The sequence below is a fragment of the Myotis brandtii genome, unplaced genomic scaffold (assembly GCF_000412655.1).
Source record: "Myotis brandtii unplaced genomic scaffold, ASM41265v1 scaffold1857, whole genome shotgun sequence".
NCBI classification, from domain to species: Eukaryota; Metazoa; Chordata; class Mammalia; order Chiroptera; family Vespertilionidae; genus Myotis; species Myotis brandtii.
Genome location: NW_005356893.1, coordinates 116,464 through 139,159, shown reverse-complemented (window position 1 = coordinate 139,159; position 22,696 = coordinate 116,464). Strand labels below are relative to the sequence as shown.

The 22,696-nt window shown below is 45.5% G+C and overlaps 1 protein-coding gene across 10 annotated transcripts in view; it reads left to right on the top strand.

Annotated features, from left to right (window-relative positions):
* FNBP1 (formin binding protein 1) overlaps nucleotides 1-22,696 on the top strand; it is a 79,239-nt gene that overhangs the window by 16,888 nt on the left and 39,655 nt on the right. For all 10 annotated transcript variants that reach the window (XM_014537942.1, XM_014537949.1, XM_014537948.1 and 7 more), the window contains exons 3-6: nucleotides 9,844-9,900; nucleotides 11,192-11,339; nucleotides 17,600-17,662; nucleotides 18,201-18,305. In XM_014537942.1, the coding sequence (XP_014393428.1) occupies nucleotides 9,844-9,900; nucleotides 11,192-11,339; nucleotides 17,600-17,662; nucleotides 18,201-18,305 (373 nt within the window). The remainder of the gene's footprint in view (nucleotides 1-9,843; nucleotides 9,901-11,191; nucleotides 11,340-17,599; nucleotides 17,663-18,200; nucleotides 18,306-22,696) is intronic.

Sequence of the window (22,696 nt, the reverse complement as noted above, 5' to 3'; positions counted from 1 at the left end):
TCAAAGATCTAGATGACGTGGTTTGGAAATATTCCTTTTTAATGCAAAGATCATCTGCACAAGGGGCATGTCACCTGTCACTGAAAGACTGGCTTCTCCCAGGGCTGCTGGTGGGAAATAAACACCTCAGGGTTACTCCGGGCATCTTTTTATGGATGGCAAGTTTCGTTCCCACGGAGGAAATAAAACGTAAAATGTTGCTCAGTGAAATAATTTTTACCATTTGCTGACTCCAGATTGGTTTCTAGTGCCCTGAGTGTACATCAGCCTCATTCGTACTTGGAGGCTTTTAGAACCTCAAATAGGAATAGAGAATGAGCTGCTTCGATTTGGTCATTTGAATGTTGCCTTGTTGGTCATAAAATGTTTTCTTTCATATGCAAATGGTACCTACAGTTTTAGGCAAAGTAAGGTCTTGCCATCTGGCTTTATCTCTGCGTTGTCTTTCTTCTTTTCCTATTAGCATAGACTCCTCTGCTGGCGCCTGAATCCCTCTCTCCTTTGGCTTTGGAGGGTAGTTAACGGGATGTCATTAGGGATGGATGTCGTTAGGTTGGTCCTCACAGGGTTCTGCATCATTCTGTCAAGAGGGGAGTGCTTTCTTAGTCCTTCCCCTTCCCAGGATGTACCCGCTCCCTTCCCTTTCGCATCACTCTGGGGAGGGAACTGAGTGAGGTGAGGACTCAGGTAACAAGACGGGAGGCTCACCCCCAATTCCAGGATAGGCTTAGGGTGAAATAGAACAACTCCCCACTGGCCGTGTACCCCCTGCGGGTCACATTTCACAACCTGAAACAGTATGGGGATTCCAGCTGTGATGGTAACTCCGGGGAAGCAGTTTTCCTGCGATTTAAATGTTAACATTTGTTTCATTACATCCCTGAGAGACATCTACATTTGTGCTTGGTGGGAGACGTTGACAAAGAAAGGTTATGAGTAGTTGAATAAATGCTTCGGACAAGTCTTGCAGCCGCTGTGCTGAGCTCCCAGCTGGACCCTGCACGCTGACACCCAATCGCACTATTGATCCTTGCGGCGCGTGTGTTCCCACTTTCCCAAGCGACTCTTTCGCAGTTTCTTTTACATCAGCCCCCAACACCCCCGTCCCATCCCCACCGATTGCGTCCTCCTTCCCTGAGAAAACGGAAGAAGTCAGGAGAGACTGTCCTCACCTGCAGGCATCGTCCCTCAGCTCTGACCCTCCACGCCCTGTGCTCCTGTCTAAGCCCAGGCCCCCTCTTGGGCACTGGGGCTCCCCGCTCTCTGACTGCACAGCTCTGCCCCAGGTTCTCCTCGCTCCTCCCTCAGAGCTCTCGGCTCTCCTGGGCTGTTCGCATCAGCCCAGTGCGCCCTTCTGTTTCACTAAAAAACAAGCCTTTGAGTTCACCTGCCCTACCAGCTGCCGCCACGTCTTTGCTTCCTTCCCTTTGCAGCAAAACTTCTCAAAAGTGTCCTTACTTGCTGCCTTGATAGCTCTCTGCTCACCAGCGCTGCTCCTTAAAGACACCAGTGACCCCATGTTGGTCATGTCGCCTGGCCTCTGTCCTCAGCCTCCGAGACCTCGGCCACTCTGACAGGGTGATGCCCCCGCCTCTTCATCAGGCGCAGGATCTCTGAGGCCACGCCTTGCAGATGCGCCTCCCTGCTGCACTCAGAAAGAGGTCACACAAACTCTCCGTTTGGATGTCTGAGACACCTGAAATGCAACATCGGAAACCGAATCTCTCCAGGAGGATCTGCATCTCCACAGCCGCATGCTTAGCCAGAGCCCTAGAGTCATCTTTGGCTCCCGTCTTCCTCTCGGGCTTGACCCGCTCCCAGCCAAGCTGTCAGGAAGTCCCGGTGACACTCCTTCCCATTGATCCAGGATCCCACCACTTCTCATGACCTAGTGCCCAGCGCCTCAGCCTGGATTACTGCCCCTAACTGGATCCCTTAGTCCACCCTTTCCCCTCCCGCCTGTCTGTTTTCTACAAAGAGCAGATCATGGCGCTTCTCTGTGCAAAACACCAACACCTCCCCATTTCACTCAGAGGGAACCAGAATCCGCACGGAGGACTCTACAGAGTGCTGCGTGATCGTCCCGTACCTCTGACATCATCTCCTTCCTCTCTCTTCCTGCTGACCTCTGCCCTAACCATTCTGGCTCCTTGCTGTTTCCTGTGCACACCAAGATGCTTTCTCCCAGGGGCTTGCGTTGGCCTTTCCAAGGAGAGGTCCCCCGTATGTCCTTCCCCCAGGAGCCACGTGGCCAGCACCCCATCTCCCCCAGGTCTTTGTTGGGATGTCATCTGCTCGGTGACTGCTGTACTGTTCAGTGTTTCCATAGCACCCATAACTTCCCAGCATTCTGTGTAACTTCATCTATTGTCTTTGTCGTTCGTGCTCCTTCCCTGCTGGAAGGTAAGCCCCTCCAGGGCAGGGCTCCGAGCGTGTTCACTCATGTGCCCCACAGTGGGGAACGGCGCCCGCCACCTCAGTGCTCAGTAAGGAGTTGGAGGGAGTGCATCGGCAGGTACAGGTGTAAGATGAGCTCCTTGGTCCGCAGCGCTTCCGGGAGAATTATGTGTTTGCACAGGCCTGTGAGAGCCAATGAGGGTTTCACCACAAACAGAACAACTAACAACGTGTCCCCAGGGTTCCAGGGGGACTCTAATGAGCGACCCACAGGAAGTGCCTGAGCCTGAGGAGCTCACCTGCTCACTTTGGAAAAGAGGCTGCACACAAATACACAGGAAATAAATCACTTAAAGATAGCATTTCCTCCCCAAATAGGTAAAGCCAGTGATGCGATAGAGCATGATGCGGCCAGGTTACGTAGCTGGGCTGGCCAGGGAAAACCCACTGAGACCGAAGGTCGAGGAGGAGGCAGGTGGAGTCTGGGAGTAGCTCTGCTCAGCCGGTAACGGCCCTGAGGTGGGAACGTGGTCAAGGAACAGAAAGGCCAGTGTGACTGGAGCACATTCAACAAAGAGTTGCTTGAACTACCATATGATGTTGAAAAATCCAGCCAAAACTGGTTTGGCTCAGTGGATAGAGCGTCGGCCTGCGGACTGAAAGGTCCCAGGTTCGATTCCGGTCAAGGGCATGTACCTGGGTTGCGGGCACATCCCGGAGATGTGCAGGAGGCAGCTGATAGATGTTTCTCTCTCATAGATGTTTCTAACTCTCTATCTCTCTCCCTTCCTCTCTGTAAAAAATCAATAAAATATATTTTAAAAAAAAAAGAAAAGAAAAATCCACATGATCTTTTGGGGGAGACATCGTCATTAAATAATTTTTATTTTTTTCTGCATTGGAGGAAAAATGGCCAATTTATTTTAGACATAGATGATGATGATCGAGACTTCGGCTTCTGTAGGTCAGTGGCTGGCCAACTACACAGCCCTTGGTCAAATCCACCCACTGCCTGGTCTTAAAAATAAATAAAGTTTCATTGGAATACAGCCACATCCATTCGGTTATGTATCGTCTATGGCTGCTTTTGCAAAAAACGATGGTAGTTGAATAGGTGTAACAGAGACCACGTGACCGTGACCTATTTGCAAGTCTAAAATATTTACTGATTGGCTCTTTACAGAAAAAGCTTGTTGACCCAGCTAGCGTGATTAAGGGTCCAATTCCTAATAGAATTTAAAAACATCTGTATCCTGTGTAAGAGCACCAACTATTGATTGCCCTTAGCAACTGTTTCTCTTTACTAAAAAAACACACAAAAACTAAATTATTTGTTATGACCTGATAGTGAACGCATATGATTAAAAATCCAGAAATGCCAGAGGTACAGAATGGTGTGCAGTGAAGTGTCTCATGTGTTACCCCATCCCCAGGGACAGTAACTGCTATCAGTCTCTTATGTGTCCTTCCAGAGAGAGATTGCACGCACACACACACACACACACACAGGCAAGGCAGTGTCTTCTTCCTTGCTTCCCCAGCAGCCAGTGTGCCGGGGGATTGTTCTGAGGCACATTTTTATTTTTTGCAGCTTTGGATTGGTGGATGTGTTGATTGTTTCCAATTGTTTGCAACTCTGAACAAAGTTGCAATGGATAACCTTGAAGAATACCCTTGGCCAAGCAAATCTAGAGGATAAGTTCCTAAAAGTAATACTTCGGTTGGTAGAATTTGCCAAGTTGCCCTCCTGAGAGGCTGTGGCCATTAGCACTCCGTGGCAGCGCTGTTCTCTTGACCCACAGTGCTTCCCGTCACCAGTGCCAACTCGAAATGTAAAAATTGGGAAGTCTGAGCGTTAATTTGTGTTTGTCTTCGTATGAATGTGGTCGAGCATGTTTTTATACAGTTGAGCCATTTGTACTTTCTTCTTGATGAACCATTCATGTCTTGGTCAATTGTTTGTGGTTTTTGTTTTTTTTTAGCTCATTGTAAATAAAGGGCAACTATGTAGAAACCATTTTATAAAGTGTTGCATATTGTATTACAAGGTATTACATTTAAATTTACTTTAACTGTAGAAAAGACATTAAAGTGAAACTGAAGGATTTGCTGAACTTTAAAATATTAAACAGACTCATAAGATTTAGCAAAAAGATTTTGGAAACTTGTAGAATGTCCTTATTGCTTTTTTTTGTTAAGTCCATGTTGTAATTTTGAACAGGTTCAATTGACTCACTGCTAGGAGGGACAAAAAAATGTATTTACATGTTTCGCTTCCTCTTCTAATCAAATTATGTAATTTGGTCTGTAACATGATTTCCACAGTTAATTTATCTTAATTCTATATTTAAAAATAGATTTATGCTCACCACCATGGCTTCTACCATCGCTTCTCCACTTGCTGGAGTCAAGAAAATAGGGATATGTTCCCCCTAAGAAAGAGCCTGTGGCATAATCCGGAGTTCTTTCTGGTTGAGGAGCGCCTCTATCCTTGACAACAATGTAGCCTGGCTGTTCTCTGTCCTACTTCCCTTCTCCCCAGACTTGGTTGCAGCTGTGTTTTGGTGGCAACATGTGGGGCAGCCAGATTCTTTGTCTTTGTGGGTGACTTGCTCTTTTGAGGGTACCTGGGAAGGATTTTTTTGTTCCTCAGCAGTTTGGTAGCTTCACGAGGCTGAGCCTTGTGTGCACCGTTCTGTCAGTTTTTCAGGCCCTTCATATGCTATTCAATTCTTCATTGTTTTCTGGGGAACTTCCTTCCGTTGGATCTAATTATTTTTTTCGATTCTACTTAAGGGTTAGATACTGCAGGGATACGAGTTTTCCTTATGTTCTTGTCCTCCTGTTCTTTGCCTGGTCTTTTTTTCCCTCATGATGTTAGCTCTTTTTCACCTGGTGAGTACCTCTAAACTTTCCTCTATGAAACGTGATAGCCAGCCTAGTTTATATCAGTTCTGTAATTGAGTGGTTTAGTTCTTCGTTCTTTTTCTTGCTTTGCAGTCTCCCCTTATCTGACTCTGTTTTATCCTATGACCTGAGGATTCTTGCTCTGTGCTGTTCAATTCTTCATTGTTTTCAGGGGAACTTCCTTCCGTTGGATCTAATTATTTTTTTCGATTCTACTTATGGGTTAGATACTGCAGGGATACGAGTTTTCCTTATGTGCTTGTCCTCTTGTTCTTTGCCTGGTCTTTTTTCCCCTCATGATGTTAGCTGTTTTTCACCTGGTGAGTATCTCTAAACTTTTCCTCTATGAAATGTGATAGCCAGCCTAGTTTATATTAGTTCTGTAATTGAGTGGTTTAGTTCTTCGTTCTTTTTCTTGCTTTGCAGTCTCCCCTTATCTGACTCGGTTTTATCCTATGACCTGAGGATTCTTGCTCTGTTGGCTTTGTGTTTTAACTAAGTTTGTCTGTAGTGGGAACTATTCTGGAGGAGTTTGGTTTAGTGTCTTTTCCTTGGATGTTTTCTTCCAGGCTGGGTTTTTCTCTGTTATCCACTTCCTCCCTCCCTCCCTCCTTTTTCTCCTATATTACATATCTTCTCAGCTGGGTTGTATTTAACATGGGCAGTTTAGTGACGCGGTTCCGAGGACAGACTAGAGTCCCAATGCCTAGGATGCAGTCTCGGTCCTTTCATTGATTTGGGGCAAAATACTCTCTGTTTTATCTTTTCATCTATAAAATGGAAATAATACTAATTCCCTCCTTATAAGGTTGTTGGGGGGACTTACTGAGTTGAGCATGTAAACTGCTGGGCAGGTGCCTAAGCCTGCTTTTGTCATCACCAGAAGCATCATCGGGCTCCCGATGCGGAGAGTGTCCATGAAGGTCTTGTCCCTGCTTCTAGTACCTTCCGTCTTTCCCCCTGAGCTCCAGCACAGGGTGAGGGTGGGGGAGGGACTGGTTAGAGGTTCTTTTGGGGGTTTACTCTATGAGGTCAAAGGTGTATCCTCTTCCTTGGAATCCTAGTTTGGGGTGATCTCCCCCTGGGCGGCCTGGCTGTCTTTTGTCACTGTCCCCAGTGCTTGCTGAGCCCTCCGTTCACTTCTGTTTGTGTCAGCATTCGGGGTCTCATGGGCTTCCCCCTGTGGCAGTGAGGGTCAGCCAGTGTCCATTCTGTGCTGCCCCAGAATCCCCGTCCCCACCCAGCCCCCACTTTCCAAGTGTGCAGACTGGGGTTATGCACCTTTCCTTATTGATTTATTTGCTGTTGTTGACCATATTCCTGGCTGTTAATTTTCACCTCTTGTTGTTGGGAACACACAATTCTCTGATCGAAGTTTCTTCTGCCATCTTTTTTCCAGAAATCTTGTGGGGAGCTTTTAAAAAATCAAAGAAAGAGAGAAAAAAAAAAAAAAACCAAAACAAAACATTCCTGGACCCAACCCTGGACCTTCCATTTCAGAGGGTCTGGGCTGGGGCCAACTGTCTCCTATTTAAAAGCCTTTCTCTGTGGTTCTTACGATCAACTGCATTTAAATGCAGTGAGTGCCCTTATTAAAGGTCGTATATTTTTCTCTTACCTTTTAATTTGTCTCTCTGCAGAGCAAGTTAAGTATATAAAACACTTACAATTTTTCAGGAAGATCCATAAATTTAAAGATGCCTTTTGTGGTTTGTTGGCTTGCTTGTTTTTTTTCAAAATAACCTCCTACAAATACGCCTGTCTCAGAGAATAGAAATGGAAGTTGATCTTTTTTTCTGTACGGTCCCGAGAGACCTTCTTTAGACCTGGAGTTCACCTCTAGGCCTCTTAAGCTTTCAGTTTTCGGCTGGCCTTTCTGGGGTGAATTATTCATTGACGCTCTTAAGAAGCGTTTGGATGCTTAGATGCTAACTTGGTCAGTGGCACTCGGTCACCTGAGCCTGATGGTCCTCAGGGGGTGTCACCCACCACGGTCTCCAATCCTGTGTAGGGTTTGACTGTTTAATGGGAATAAAGAAAGTTGGTTTCACCTGGTTTCTTCAAGTTCTGTTACCTTCAACTGGATGTAAAAATTATTTGTATGGCTGCTAAGGACTGGAAGCTAAAAAGAAAGTGAGGATTAAAAAGAAAACACCTTGAGCCCAGCTGTGGTGGCTCAGTGGTTGAGCATCGATCTATGACCCAGGAGGTCAGGGTTTGATTCCCAGTCAGGGCACATGCCGGGGTTGCGGGCTCGATCCCCAGTGTGGGGCGTGCAGGAGGCAGCCAATGAATGAATCTTAAATAGGATTTGAATTTAGAAGTGGTGTTTTCCATTGGTAAGCTATAACTAACAGAAGAAATGGTTAATGTTTTAAAAAAAACCACGTGCTAAAAGCAGCTCACATGCTGGGCTTTTTCAATACTCTACTCTCCCATAGACGCTGCTCTCAGTAAGTCTGGAGAAGAACCATTGGTTGTGGAGTCCTCCTTTGGCCCTGGGCTCCCCTGTGGCCACCTGAGGGGTTATTTTTACTAAACCTGCCTTTTAAGGAGTGCTGGAGATCAACCCAATTGTACTGTGCTTTCAACAGACAAGATTTCTCTCTTTTGCATTATTTTTTCTCTAAGGCACGTGCTTTCAGAAAATACTGCTTTTCCACATTAAAAAAAAAAATCTAGATTTATTAGACAGACTGTGTTCTGTATCCCGAGCATCAGTAGAGAAAGCATGACACAGGTTAAGAGTAGCTCACGTGATAGCAGCTTCAGTAAGTACATTCTTTCGTCGGTTTGCCTATAATGCTTAAATTGTTACAGATTATTTTTAAGTAATTGCAGCAATAGATATTCTCTTGGGCGTTGTATAGTCCCTGGGAATTTCCAGACTTGAAGCGACCATAGCGTTCGTTTCACCCAACCAGCTGGGACTCACGGATGAGGAACTGGGAGCGCAGACTTGCTGTTGACCTATCCAGGGTCACGCCGTCCAGGCTCAGTGGCGCCTGGAGTCCCAGAGCAACGTCCTTGTTACTGAAGTCCATGCCTCTCGTGTTAGAGGTGAAATCCCATTTCACTTTGCAGAATGTCCCATGATCAAAATCGTCAGTTTATTACTGCACCTTTTTGTAGGCGAATCTGTAGATTCAGGGAAAATGGGAGAAATGAAGGTAGCTACTAGAAAAGAGGGATAGCAACACGCCAGAAACAGGACGTGAATGCTGAGCTGCTGCCCAGGGGAGCCCCACTGTGGGCCACCCGTCAGCCTCCCGGCTGGTTCTCCCACTCCAGCTACCCGGCCGGGAGCCACGAGAAGCAGCCGGGGGACCGGTGCCAGCGAGGCACGGTGGTCCTTTCCATGATGACCTCTTGGTCTTTGTGTAAATCTAAGCTGAGTGTTGACAGCACTTGCATTCCTGACCTGGAGATGGGGTTAGGAAGAGACACTAGGGCCATATTGGCTCATCGGAGTGTGTTCAGTGCAAACCTGGGAGGCAGCTTCAGAGGTCTCCTAGGGTCCTGGCCGGGTAGTTCAGTTGCTTAGAGCATCATCAACTCCAAGGTTGCAGGTTCGATCCCTGGTCAGGGCACATACAGGAATCAACCAGTAAATGCATGAGTAAGTGGAACAACAAGTTGATGGGTTTTTCCTCTCTTTCTCTCTTAAAAACTCAATTAAAATTTTTTTGAAAGGTCCTCTAGTTAAATGACTTAGCATAAACATCACCCCCAACTTGTCTCTACTGCAGTGATGGCGAACCTATGACACGCGTGTCAGAGGTGACACGCGAACTCATTTTTTTGGTTGATTTTTCTTTGTTAAATGGCATTTAAATATATAAAATAAATATCAAAAATATAAGTCTTTGTTTTACTATGGTTGCAAATATAAAAAAATTTCTATATGTGACACGGCACCAGAGTTAAGTTAGGGTTTTTCAAAATGCTGGCACGCCGAGCTCAAAAGGTTCGCCATCACTGCTCTACTGCCTTAGAAAACTGATTTACTAGCTCTATGGGGGAGCCACCCCCCAGCCTTGACCACATGCCCTTGGCACTGTGATTCTTTTTATTTATTTTTATTTTTTTATTCTTAACTTAAACATTTGGACACAGTGCATGTGCTTCCCTGGAATTTAGAGCAGTGATGCTCAATGGAAGATGACCCCGAGGGCGTGGTGGCCTGGTGAGAAAAACTGCCCTCAGCTCAGTGCTACATGGAAGCCACTGCGTGTACACACGTGGCCTGTGTTCTCCGTGAAGTCAAGTCGGCTGTCCACAGCCAGGAAGGGGCCAACTAGCGACCACCCCCGCTCTCTCCGGCTCCACCCGTGAGCCAAGACTCAGCTGTGCAATCCTTCATCGCAGGAGCTTCTTCGCACACGGTCGAGGGTGGAAGGAAATTTGTGGATTTCAGCTGTGGGAGTTTTGTGATTATTTTTTTAAACTTACAAATAAAAGAAAGCACTAACGTCCTCTGTGACCCCTGACTTCTCGCTTAGCCCTATGTGAGGTGACGTGTCCGCATTTTTGTTTCAGGAACCTCTCGAAGAAATACCAACCCAAAAAGAACTCGAAGGAGGAAGAAGAATACAGGTATGTTCATCGATAATGACGCGGCACTCTCTGCGCCACTGGTGGTGATTGTGAGGGAAAGGGGAGGTGGAGACCTACAACAATAAGTTGCATTCTCTTCTCACATTTGTGTCCGTTTTTAAATTGGGGGGAGAGAAAAACAAAAACCTACTCAAGGAACTTTTCTTGTGCTGAGTCACTAGACCTTTTATGGATGGTTCCAATGAGGGCAATTAGGAAAAGCTTGGAATAGAATCCAAGCAAGTGCAGGGAGTATGGATTGTGCGTTCTACAGCAAGCATGTCAAACTCGAGGCCCACAATGAATATTTTTGTGGCCCAGCCAGTATAACAGTATGTCAGAAACGTCTTAATAAAACTTTTGTAACTTAATTTTTACAATATCCTGTTATACAGGATATTAATAACGAACAACAATGTTCGCTAATGACCGATTACTATAACCATGTTGCATTCATGTCCCTTACGTGCCTTATGCGCAGGCGCACCATTTCTCTCCACTAATACTAGCAGCGAATATTTTAGCAACTGATGGCCACGTCATTAGTCTTGTACTGACTTGTTTGGTGTGCACAACAGGAAATATTTTGCTTTCAGAGAACAAGAAAAATAGGTTTATTTTCGTTTCGCTTATTAATTTGTGCAGTTATTCAGTGTCTGGTAAGTTAATGTTCAAGAAAAAATATTAATTTTTATTAAAATGTTCTATTATGTTAACGATTACTCATTTATTTCAGCCCTTTGTATTCAGCATTTCTCTATCGAAATAAACCTACGTTTCTATGAAAATTGAAGCTTTATGTTTTTTTTTGTGGCTCACATAAACTTAAACCTTGTTTGTTTGGCCCGTGTTAGCCTTTGAGTTTGACATGCTTGCTTTACAATCTTGATTTGGTTTTATAATGTCAAGAGTCTCATTCAGCCTAATTCATCCAAGAAATATGTCCATTTCAGCCAGCGACTAAGGCTGAACATGGACAGTCCCAAAGTATTATGTCTCTAACTTGGGGCTAAATAGCCATTAGGTTCATACATACAGCATGTATATGTGTTTTGGGTTATATTTGCACTAAGTATTTTATTGCCCTGCATAGAGCAGTTCAGTTTCCACAAAATGAAAAGAGTTTCTGTTGTAATTAATTCTGAACCGTTTTGATGAAAACACTCTTACGTGTAATGAATTGTCAGGATCCCATGGGAGGTTGATTTTAATGACTATTTCTCCGGCGTAAAGCAGTGTGAGCACAGATGTGACCGCGTTTGAAAAAGGTTCCATGTGTTCTGTTCCGCAGGTATACGGCGTGTAAAGCCTTCCTTTCCACCCTGAACGAAATGAACGATTACGCAGGGCAGCATGAAGTCGTCTCCGAGAACTTGACCTCACAGATCCTCGCGGGGTTAGCACGCTACGTCCAGGAACTGAAGCAGGAAAGGAAATCGGTACAAAGTTTGTTTTTTCTTTCAAAGAAGTGGACCAAAGATAAGGGCAATATCCCTAGAAACCTTAAAATTAAATAGAATCATAAATGGTGGGACTTAAACTGATTCCTTTGAGAATCGTATAAAAGTATGGACCTTGTTCCTAGGTCTTTACAATTTCAAGGGCCCCTCAGACACTCTGAAGTGCATCTGTGGGCCCCAGAATACTAATTCCTCTGAGGCATTTAAATATATTTGAGCATATCAGTCCAACAAGGATAAGCAGTATAAGATGGGGTGTGCTGTGTGGAATAAGTAGTATTAAAATAAATGCTTACAAGGACTTTTAAAAAGCAAGAAAGATGACCTTAGTTCCACCCACCTGATTTCTTGGCTCATCCGTTGCTATCTAATGAGTAGGACCTTTCTGCTCCTCTCGACACCATTAAATTCTTTTCATGGCTTTTATTGTGAACAAGAGAGAAAAATGTACGCTCAGTATATTCATAGTCAAGGTTTGCCCTAAGATCTGTTTTTAAGCCATGATTTGTATCTTTGAGCTTTGATCGCTTGCTAGGTGCATAATAATTTGTTAGCAATAAAGTACGAAGTCGGCCAGTGACATGCTTTTTTTATGTAGATTTGAGCCCACAGAATTCTTTCAGTGCCCCGATGCATGAACCAGCAAGATAGCTAGGGCTCCCACCCAAGTGGAGGAGACGGTAAATAATAATGACCAACATCATTATGTCATTCAGTTCTGATGGTTGCCACAAGTACCAGATTTTTAGGTCTAGCTACTGTTTCTCATGGCTGACTAGAGACAATGTCTTGCTTAAGTACCATTCTTAACCCTCAGTGCAATACCTTTTGGGCCATTTGATACAGTGGCGAAATCCTGTCTGCCCAAAGGGACGATTTCAGATTTACAGCATAGAGCAGTGGTTCTCAACCTGTGGGTCGAGACCCCTTTGGGGGTCGAACGACCCTTTCACAGGGGTCGCCTAAGACCATCGGAAAACACATATATAATTACATATTGTTTTTGTGATTAATCGCTATGCTTTAATTATGTTCAATTTGTAACAATGAAAATACATCCTGCATATCAGATATTTACATTACGATTCATAACAGTAGCAAAATCACAGTTATGAAGTAGCAACGAAAATAATTTTATGGTTGGGGGTCACCACAACATGAGGAACTGTATTAAAGGGTCGCGGCATTAGGAAGGTTGAGAACCACTGGCATAGAGTATTTCCACGCTCAGGATCCTAGTAGAGAATTATTTTTCATCTCGATTTTGCCAGTTGAAAGAGATGAAGCCCTAACAAGAGCCTGCATGGTGAAATGGCTCACGCTGCAAAAGGGGAGGCTCCCTCCTTCCTGTGTAGACGTGAGAGGCAGTAGGGGAAAGGCAGGTAGTGGGAGGGATGGACATTCTTCTTGCCTTTGGGGCCATAGCATGACAGTGAGTCAGCTGTTTGATGTCGAAGCTTTCAAATTTCCAACCAAAATAGGAGAGTACTAGATACTCATGCTTCTAGGAGAAAAGATGTTTTTTACGCAGCGGTTTCCACCTGTGCTGTATTCATTCTCATATTTCAGTGCTGCTCACTCACATAATAGTATGAATAACCAGTGTTTGTCCTGATACACAAATCTGTAGGCTCGTCTTTGGGAAAATATGTTGACTTTTCAAAGGTAAATTCTTAAAAAGACAATCTTGACTTGCCACCTATGAAAGCAGAGCGTCTAGGTTCTTCCCTGGCTGATGTCTGAGCCACACGTTTCTCCTCGGGAGCAGGAGCGTGGACATGGAGGCCGGTGCTGCTGGCTCTGGGCCTAGGCCTGGGCCTGGGCTCATCGGGGTCCCCTGCCCGGGGCCCGATGGTCAGTGTTTGGTGAAGTTAAGCCACTGAGCATGGCAGTGGGAAGGAGGCTTTTAGGAACTTTAAACAAGTTTGCTGAGAAGGTATTTTTATTATAAATGAATTTGGGAAAATAAGCCTTAAATCAAAGCAGAATGCGACTCCTGTCACGAACGCTCCTGGGTTTATGGTTTCGGACTTAAATGAGGGTGAAATGCTCCTTTGAGCCAGTCTGAAGGTGGCTCACAGTCTTCCTCCCCAGTACACACATCTCTACCCACAGAGACTTAGCGGTGCATGAATTAACCCTGGGGCAGGCTGAGAAGGGCCAGTGTTCAGACCCGCCGCTCTGTGGGTTTTGAGGAAGTTATAATATTTGTCACAGACATATTTTCTGGATGCTCTTTTTTTCTTTGCCCTTTTCAAGTCTTTGTGTTCCTTTGTTTTCATCTGTGGAATCTGAGTTTTATTTAAAATTCCAGATGGTTGACTGTCCTCAATTGAGTGTTTATTCTTTTTTTCCCCCCCAGTTTGTTTTTTTTTTTTTTTTGAGTGGCTGTTCTCACATCAATGCCATATTTTGCTTTATTAAGGAGTTTTAGAAGTTAATGAACTATTATATTTATATAGTGAAAGTAAACAGCTGTTGTACCTAATTGTGGAGTGAGAATAATAAACATTTGCACACTTTGTTCAGCCTAAGTATGATGTCTCGCAGAGCAGTACCCTGAGAACTTTGTCACTGTAATTTTCTTTAGGTTAATGTGTGTTTATTTTAGCTTCCCTGTGATTTTTTTTATCTCAGCCACCCCTGGTCACTGGGAAATTTCTAAAACATTTTTAAAGGATGAATGTGCTTGTATATGTTTAAGGGTCAGCCAAAGCATTGACATGAAAGTGAGTTTAGCTGTCACCCAGATACCATCAGGCATTTTTGAAAGTCTTATTGTGTTTGGAGAGAAACGAAAGCATCTTATTCCAGGAGAGAGTGGGAGCGTGGCGCTGGGCCTGGGGAGCTGGCATTTCCTGTCTGTCCTCGGAGAGGAGAGCAGGGAGCTGCGATGACCTCACCGGGCCAGCGGAGCGCTTGTTATCTCCTGGAGAACAATCCCTCTTTATGCGGCCTCGGAGGCACACTTCTCAGTACACACTTGCTCACTGTCCAGAGAAGAAATGTGCTTGCCATTGCTTGTCAGTAAACAACAAACACATCTGGCGAGCGGGTGAGTTTAACTTGTAACCGTTGAAAACCACCGCTATCTGGGTCAGGCACGCGCAGGCCCAGGGCGGGCTTTGGTTCCATCCGTCCGTTTCCTATGTGACCGTGTATGTGCGTGTGCATGCGTGTGTGTGTATGTGTGTGTGTGTGTGTGTGTGTGTGTATGTGCGCGCGCGCGCCACATGAGTTTTTGTTTTTTTAAATATATTTTTATTGATTTCAGAGAGAAAAGGGGTGAAGGAGGGAGAGAGAGAAGCTTCAATGATGAGAATCACTGATTGGCTGCCTCCTGCACACCCCACAGTGGGGATTGAGCCCACAACCCAGGCATGTGCCCTGCCCAGGAATTGAACCTTGACCTCTTGGTTCATCGGTCGATGCTCAACCACTGAAGCACGCCAGCCGGGCAGCCACATGAGTGTTGGAGGGGCACATGCTATAAGGAACGATTCAAAAGAGATCACAGGCACCTGTGCTTTTTCTCACATCACGTGAAGCCATGGGGTCACGCATGTGGTTGGGGATCCTGCTTTCGTCTGAAAGCTGTGGCTCAGGCGTCATTGGGAGAAAGCTCACAGCAAAGTCAGGGTCCATGCTATGCTTGAAAAGTAAATTCACATTTATTCTAAAATAGTTCGATGAAGGCGCGACAGGAGGATTCCCCAGGTGGGGTTTCGGTCGGAGCCATCCCTCCTGCTCCCCTAATGGCCAGTGTCTGAAGACTGTGTCCTCAGGGAAGATCCTTCGATAGAGCAGAGCCTTTCCTGTGGGCCCACCACTTTCTGCGCATCCTGTGCGTGCTTCCTGTCCACACAGGGAGGTGCTGCGCGTGGAAGCCCAGAGCTGGGCACCAGCCTGGAGCTCGGCTCGGGACTTGGGGCTCGGTGACTCCCTCTGTATGGGTCCGTCTTTGAATCTCAGAGTGAAATTGGGGGGAATGGTGAGACTTTTCTGAAAACCGCATACGTGGTGGTCCCTGCTCTCGGAATGGGGACGATCCTCGGGGCAGTTTGGGAAAGTTGCGTTTCTGGATGGACAGGGACTCGGGCTCGAAGGGCCTCACTGGAAGGGCACAGTGAGCCCGTCTGTCCCGGCCTGTCCCTCTGCCTCCCCGTCTGCCCACATCTCTTTCCCCTGAGCACCCCCTCACCACTGCTTCCCTCCGGTCTCGTTATAAGGGATCTTTGTGGCTTCCAGAAACCTGCTTCCACTTTGTACTTCCTCCGAAACTCAAGGCTTCCTAGCTCTGCCCCGCTCTATTCCGACTCCCCACAGCCGTGACCCTGTCCTGCTGGTTTATTGCTGCCGTGGACTCGCTCTCTTTTCTGCCGCATCCCCGTGCTGTGATGAGGCTGGAAAAATGAAGCCCAGGGGCTCTCTTGGGTTCATAGACACTAAAAAGCTGCTGGATGGATGCAGCTGGCTGTAAAGAGGCGCTTACAACAGTGAACGTGACCTCACAGGAGGCGAGAAACAGTCCCTGTAAAGAAGCGCTGTCTTTTCCGAGAGAACCTGCCCTTCCCCTGCTCCCAGCCTCCCAGCGGTCAGCTGCCGCCTGTGACTCAGCTGAGCCTCAGTTCTGACAGGTGAGGTGGGACTCTGAGGCTGTGCGGAGGGCCTCTGGGCTCCTGTCCCTCCTCACCTGCCTTCCCCGCAGCACCTTCCCCTGCTTACCTGTCCTAGTCACTGAAGGGAGCCCGTGGATTAAAGGGAGCGTTTAGGCCGCTGTGGAGAGGGGCCAGGAAAAGCCATCAGGGATGCTGAGCTCCACGGGCCGCTCCAGGAAACAGGTTAGCTCCGGGCAGCTGCCTCACCAGAGCTGCAGCCTTGGTCAGGGGACCCACCCGGCCGAGAGCATCTTAGCTGGGGGAGCTGCAGGCGTCCATTCCCGCCCTCTGATACGCCGGAACCTCTCCATGGCAACCCCAACAGAACCGGAGAGTGAGGAGCCTGCTCACGCGTCCAGGCAGGTCAGGACAACCTCGGAGTCACCCTGACATCTGAGCACATCACAGCCCACATCTGGTCCCATGCAACCGCACATCCCGGCAGCTTTCCTGATCAAAGGGCCCCAGCATCTGATCCTCTCCCACCACCTCTCCTGCACCCCGTGGTCCAAGTGTTTGTCATCTCCACGGGTGGAGAGAGCCTGCCACCTGGAACCTTCTTCACAGCACGGTGCTTCCGTAGTCCGTCACCCCTGCTCCCCGCTCATTCAGACAAGAAGCCCACAGACCCCCCCAGTCTGCCCCTTTCTTCTCTGACCCCTGGCTCCTAATGTTTGTGAGGCTCACTCTGGTCTAGTCCTCGGGTGTCAACACCAGGCACATATCTGCCCCAGGGCCTCCGCAGGTAGCAGGTGAATCTACCATAAATTTAAAAAGTCCTAGGTAATGGAAACATCTGCCTACTCAAAACTTTTACACAAATACTTGTAGCTGCATTATTCATAGCAGCCCCACACTGGGAACAACCCAAAGGCCATCGGCTGGTGAATGGATAAACAAATGGTGGCATATATCCATACAGTGGAATGTTGCCTAGTGATAAAAATGATCCGTGTGACACATGGATGAACCTTGGAGAGATAATCTGCTCAGTGAACATTATGAAGTGATAAGAGCATTATGCCAGTCACGAAAGATAATGTTGTGAGATTCCATTTCTATGAAACATCTAGAAGCGGCGTATCTATAGAAACAGAAAGATGAGTGGTTGCCCAGGCCTGGGGAGGATCTGGGTAGGAGAGTGACAGCTAAGAGGTCGTGGTTTCTCTTTGGGGTGATAAAAATGTTCTCAAATTGATTATAGTGATGGTTGCATAATTGTGTGACTCTAGTAAAAACCATTGACTTGTCAATTTGCACGTGTGAATTGTATGGTATGTGAGTTACATCTCAAAGCAATTAAAAATAAAGATCTAAGTGATTTTTGTCTTAAAACTTCACTATCACTTTTACAAATTGTGTATATAAGTCTTAGAATTCAATTATTATAACATCTAAAGTTTCAAAGGCTACTCTTGGCTATTCTTGTTTTCATTTCCCTTTATTTTTTAACTCTTCGATTTCTTGGGTGTGCACATGCTGGGTGTTCAATATTTAAGTATTATTTTAGCGGGTGGGCTTTTTCTCTCGTGTCACTGTGAGCAGGAGGGTGCGCTGATCCCTAGTGTTTCTCGCTTGCAGCACTTTCATGACGGACGGAAGGCCCAGCAGCACATAGAGACCTGCTGGAAGCAGCTCGAGTCGGTGAGTGAGAAGCCAGCAGCCCGGGAAAGGCCTGGGCCGATTTTCTAACTGGAATTGAATTTCAGCTTGAATCAGTCAGTATGTTCAAAACAAACGAAAACACTAAAGAAAACGCCTTGAGAGATTTTTCTAATCTGAGTGTAGAGTGTTTCTAGAAACTTTTATCTGAAGTAAAATGTTGAGCCAAAAGAGCTCAAGGAGAGTGTTTTTTCTAAAAACCACGTGGAAAGAACAAAGATTAGGCCGTTGGTCCTGACACATAACCCATGGGCAACGACAATAGGGTGGTGAAGGCCTCGGGCAGGAGGCGGGGTCGGACTAGAAGGGGTCAGTGGGAGGGGAAAAAAGGGCATACTTAATACTTTCAACAATAAAGACTTATTTAAAGATAAATAAAGTAGCATCCTGAGATTATGACCCAGCAATCCGTTGGGAGAAGAATGCTCTTTGGGGGATTTGGGTAAAAGCCAGTGCTCAGAGGAATCTCCTGGTTTCGTTAGTCACCCCTTTCCCCTCCACCGCTTTCCTCGGCTTCCAGAGCAAGCGGCGATTTGAGCGGGATTGCAAGGAGGCTGACCGGGCGCAGCAGTACTTTGAGAAAATGGATGCTGACATCAACGTCACAAAAGCGGATGTTGAAAAGGTAAGGTGAAAGTAAGCCTGTCTCTCGTTTCCCCTTTTCAATGTTCGTCACGCACCCTCCCAGAGGGTCGGTCCCCAAGTTCTCCTTTCTGATGCAGCCACAAAAGGCCACTCAACGTGGGATCATTTTCCATTTGTGTCAGCTGCCATGGGGACCTGAAGCTGAAACTTGGGGGCTCGTGGGTGTTGGGCAGTTTGCTTATTTGTTCAGTCACCAGGATGATAACACGGAGATTTAGACCATGACCGCAGCCCAGGGGTTGGTGTCTGGAGATTGTGGCTTTCACTAATGGCTTTTCAAAGAAAAGCCAACCTCTTGAAACCCAGGGCGGATGTGCAGCGAGAGCTTGGCTGCCTCTGGTGCTTCCGTTCGACAGATAAGGAGGCTCCCGCGCTGGCCTGCTTCTGAGTGAGTCATCCGGTCGCTAGCAGGTTGCAGCTGAAGCCCGCATGCAAGTCCTCGGCTTCTCTGAATGCACTGGAATTGGCAACAAGGAGTGTCAGAGAGCTTGCGCTGTGTCTTCTGGCGTTTGCTCCCTCGAAGCTGAATTTTCTTTTTATGACAGTCATCAATAGGGCGTAAACAGATCAGGCTGTTAAATAACAGTCTTCATTCGTTGCTGCCCAGGGCTGTGCTGGCGGCCACAGCCTCCTGCCCCTCCTGGGAAAAGCCTGCCTTTTCAGAGGTTTCTTTCACTTTTGCCAAGTTCGTTGCAGACGAGATGAGTTGAAAAAGTGTGTGTTAGCTATTTCATTATTTGCCCCTCCTGCCAAATTCCTTGCTTAAAGCCAAGGTATATGTCAGTATGCCTTCCTCTAGAATTATCTAGTACATTAAAATACACATTCTCATTTATTTACTTTACCAAAAGATATACTAATATGCTGGTAAAGTTACTATAAATTACCATAAATTTGTCGTGAGTTCTCCTTAAACAGACAACTTTCCAAACTATAAAAAATATTATTCAATTACAATAGATTGACCCTGCCCTGGCTGGTGTGACACGCTCAGTTGGTTGAGCATCATTCCGTGCATCAAAAGGTCCCTGGTTGGATTTCCGGTCGGGGCACATGCCCAGCTTGCAGGTTCAGTACCAAGTCGGGAACCTGACCGGGAATCGAACAAGGGACCTTTTGGTGCACGGAATGATGCTCAACCAACGGAGCCACACCGGCCAGAGCTCATTTAATTTCTTCTGACTTTATTTGTTCTCATTTGATATTATGTTTTTCACTTTATTCAGGTGGAATATAGAGCACGTCTTTCATATGTTACTATTAGAGCCCGGTGCCTTGCTAAACTCTTTTCATTTCTATTTTGACTTTTCTATAGAGACAGTCCTATCACCGGCATAGAATGACGGTTTTATTTCTTCTTTTGCAGTCCTTATGCCTTTTATTTATTTTTCTTATCTCGCTCTGCTGGTTTTGACCTCCATTACGCTGCTAGAAGCAGTAATTGTGGACTCCTTATCATGTGCTTGATTATAAAGAGGGCTTCAAATGTTTCTCCATTCGGCATGATTTTAATATGCCCTTTATCAGGTTAAGGGATTTCCCTTCTTTTCCTATTTTGCCAAGAGGTTTTGTTAAGCTTGACTTGATATTGAATATCGTCAAATAAATTTTCTGCTTCCTTTCATCCCATTATTAATGGGATAGAGTTCATGGATCAGTTTTCTTATATCAAACCAAATTGGCATTCCTGGGACAATTCCAACTAGGTCACCGTGTATTATTTTATTTCACTCAAGATTTTTGCGTCTGTAGTCATTGAGATTAGCCTATAATTGTTCTTGTCTGTTCTAGTTTGCTTTACGTACTAGTTTTGTAGTAAGCTTACTCATATTTCTATATTCTGAAATAATATATGTGAGATGAAATTAACAGTTTTTAAATGTTTCGTGATATTGCATCGTGGGAAAGTTTCTCACTACTGATTCGATTACTTTAATGTCTGCTGCTTTGGTTGATCTTGGGGTAATATTTTTCTAGAAATATCTCCATTTCATCTTAAGGTTTGAAATATCTTGGCTAAATGTTGCCCATAATCTCTCACCTTAATTTTTGCTGCATATGTTGATTATTCCTAATATTGTTTATTTATACTCCTCCCCCCGCCACCCCCTTTTTGGGGTCATTTTTCCAAAATCATTTTTATTACGATTTTCCAAGAACCACAATTTGTCTTGGTGCAACTTCTCTTTTCTACTTCTATTTTCTATTTCATTTCCTTTCCTTCAACCTTCTCTGTCAACATCTTTGTTTTTTTGTTTGTTTGTTTGTTTTATAATCGCCACCCGAGGATATTTTTCCATTGATTTTTAGAGAGAGTAGAAGAGAGAGGGAAAGACAGAGAGAAATATTGATGTGAGAGAAACACACATCAATTGGTTGCCTCCTGCGTGAGCCTGACCAGGGCTCAGGCCGGGGAGGAGCCTGCAACTAAGGTACATGGGAATCGAACCTGGGACCCTTTGGTCCACAGGGTAAAGCTCTATCCACTGAGCCAAACCAGCGAGGGCTCTGTCAATGTCTTTGGATTTCATCTCTTGTCCTTTAAATGTTTTTTTCTTCAGATGCTTACCTCATTCCAACTTTTCTCCTTTTCTATTATAAGCAGTTGAGTAACAAATTTCTTATGTAAGCACTGATTTATCTGCAACCCACGAATTTTAATGTCTGTTATTATTATTGTTCACGTCCCGATCTTTTTCATTTCTTTTACTTTTTAATCTCTCCTATGATTTATTTAGAAGCATGTTTTAAATTTTTCAATTGTATGACATATTTAAACATCTGTTTTTTGTTATTGATTTCTAATTTAATTGCATTGTGGTTGTAAAAAGCCCAAGTTTGAGTCTTTTCTGGTTGTTGAGGCCTCGCACTTGGTCAGTTTTGTAAATGTTCTTTAAGTAATTGAAAAGACTGTGTATTCTCCAGCTCTTAGTTGCAGAGTCTACCTATTTCCATCAGATCAGACTTGTTGATTGTGTCGTCCAAATCTTCCCACCACTAGGATTTGGGGGTCGGCTTGTTGTAACCTTTGTTGAGAGAGACATATCACTTCTTTGTGCCTTGCTTTCCTTGTCGGTACAACGGGGATACAGCGCAGAGGGCTGGTGGGTGTACTCAGGGAGTTAATATGTGCAAGATATTCCCAGCCGATATGGCAGTGGCCAGTGATCAGTAAGCTAACTCGTGTGATGATAACAGTGGAAGGTTTGCCATTTCCTGTCAATTTGCTCTGCTACTGTGAAGTTATTTTATTAAGAAATACAGTTTAGAACTGTAATATCTTCCATGAGATTGAACTTGTCGTCAGTGTCACCTTCTTTCCACGCTCATGCTTTACGCCTAGAAGCCTAGTTTACCTGCTTTGGGGGGTTAGCTTTGCCGGGCACATCTTTCCCAGACTGTCTGCCCCACGTGCTGTTGTGAGAAAGCTTCCCCGTGGTTGCTCCCAAGCATTCATGTGAAAACTTGCTATGGACTAGGGAGACTTCCCTGTCGTACCATCATCGCCCTGTATTTCAGTCACGTAAGAAAGTGTAACTCCCAGCAGACTAGCATGTGAGAGAGACCCATCTATGTGTGATTATCAGTGTGCGTTGCTTTGAATTTCATCTGTGGCCTACGTTCAGCGTGGGTTCTCCAGGGAGCTGGCAGCACCTGGGGTCACTGCCCAGCCAGGACTGCATCTATCTAAGTTTTCCACTTGGGTTTGGGATCCACACAGGCTGTGTGAGTTCTGACCCTTTGTGGTTCAAAAATTTCCAGGATGACTTTTTTCTTTGTTTTTCTTTCTTGGTTAGATCCAAGGTAGCTAAGTTATCAAAAGTACAATAGCTTGCCCGGCCAGCGTGGCTCAGTGGTTGGGCATCAACCTATGAACCAGGATGTCACGGTTCGATTCCGGGTCCTGGTCAGGGCACATGCCCAAGTTGTGCGATAGATCCCCAGTGTGGGACATGCAGGAGGCAGCCGATCAATGATTCTCTCTCATCGTGGATGTTTCTCTCTCTCTCCCTCTCCCTTCCTCTCTGAAATCAATAATATATCTATTTTTTAAGTACAATAGCTGGACCTAAAGGCAGCTGTGGGACTTGATAGGGACTGCCGATTGGATTGCTCTCCTCAACTTTTTAAATCTTTCCAGGGATGCGTAATTCTTCCTTGTACTGAGAGCAGTCTTTTGTTTCACTTACCTCCTCCCCAAGGATACGACAAATTACCCAGTTTTGGCATCACAAACACTGAAGCTGATAGAGCAGGGTCTATACCAGTGATGGCGAACCTTTTGAGCTCGGCGTGTCAGCATTTTGAAAATCCTAACTTAACTCTGGTGCCATGTCACATATAGAAATTTTTTTATATTTGCAACCATAG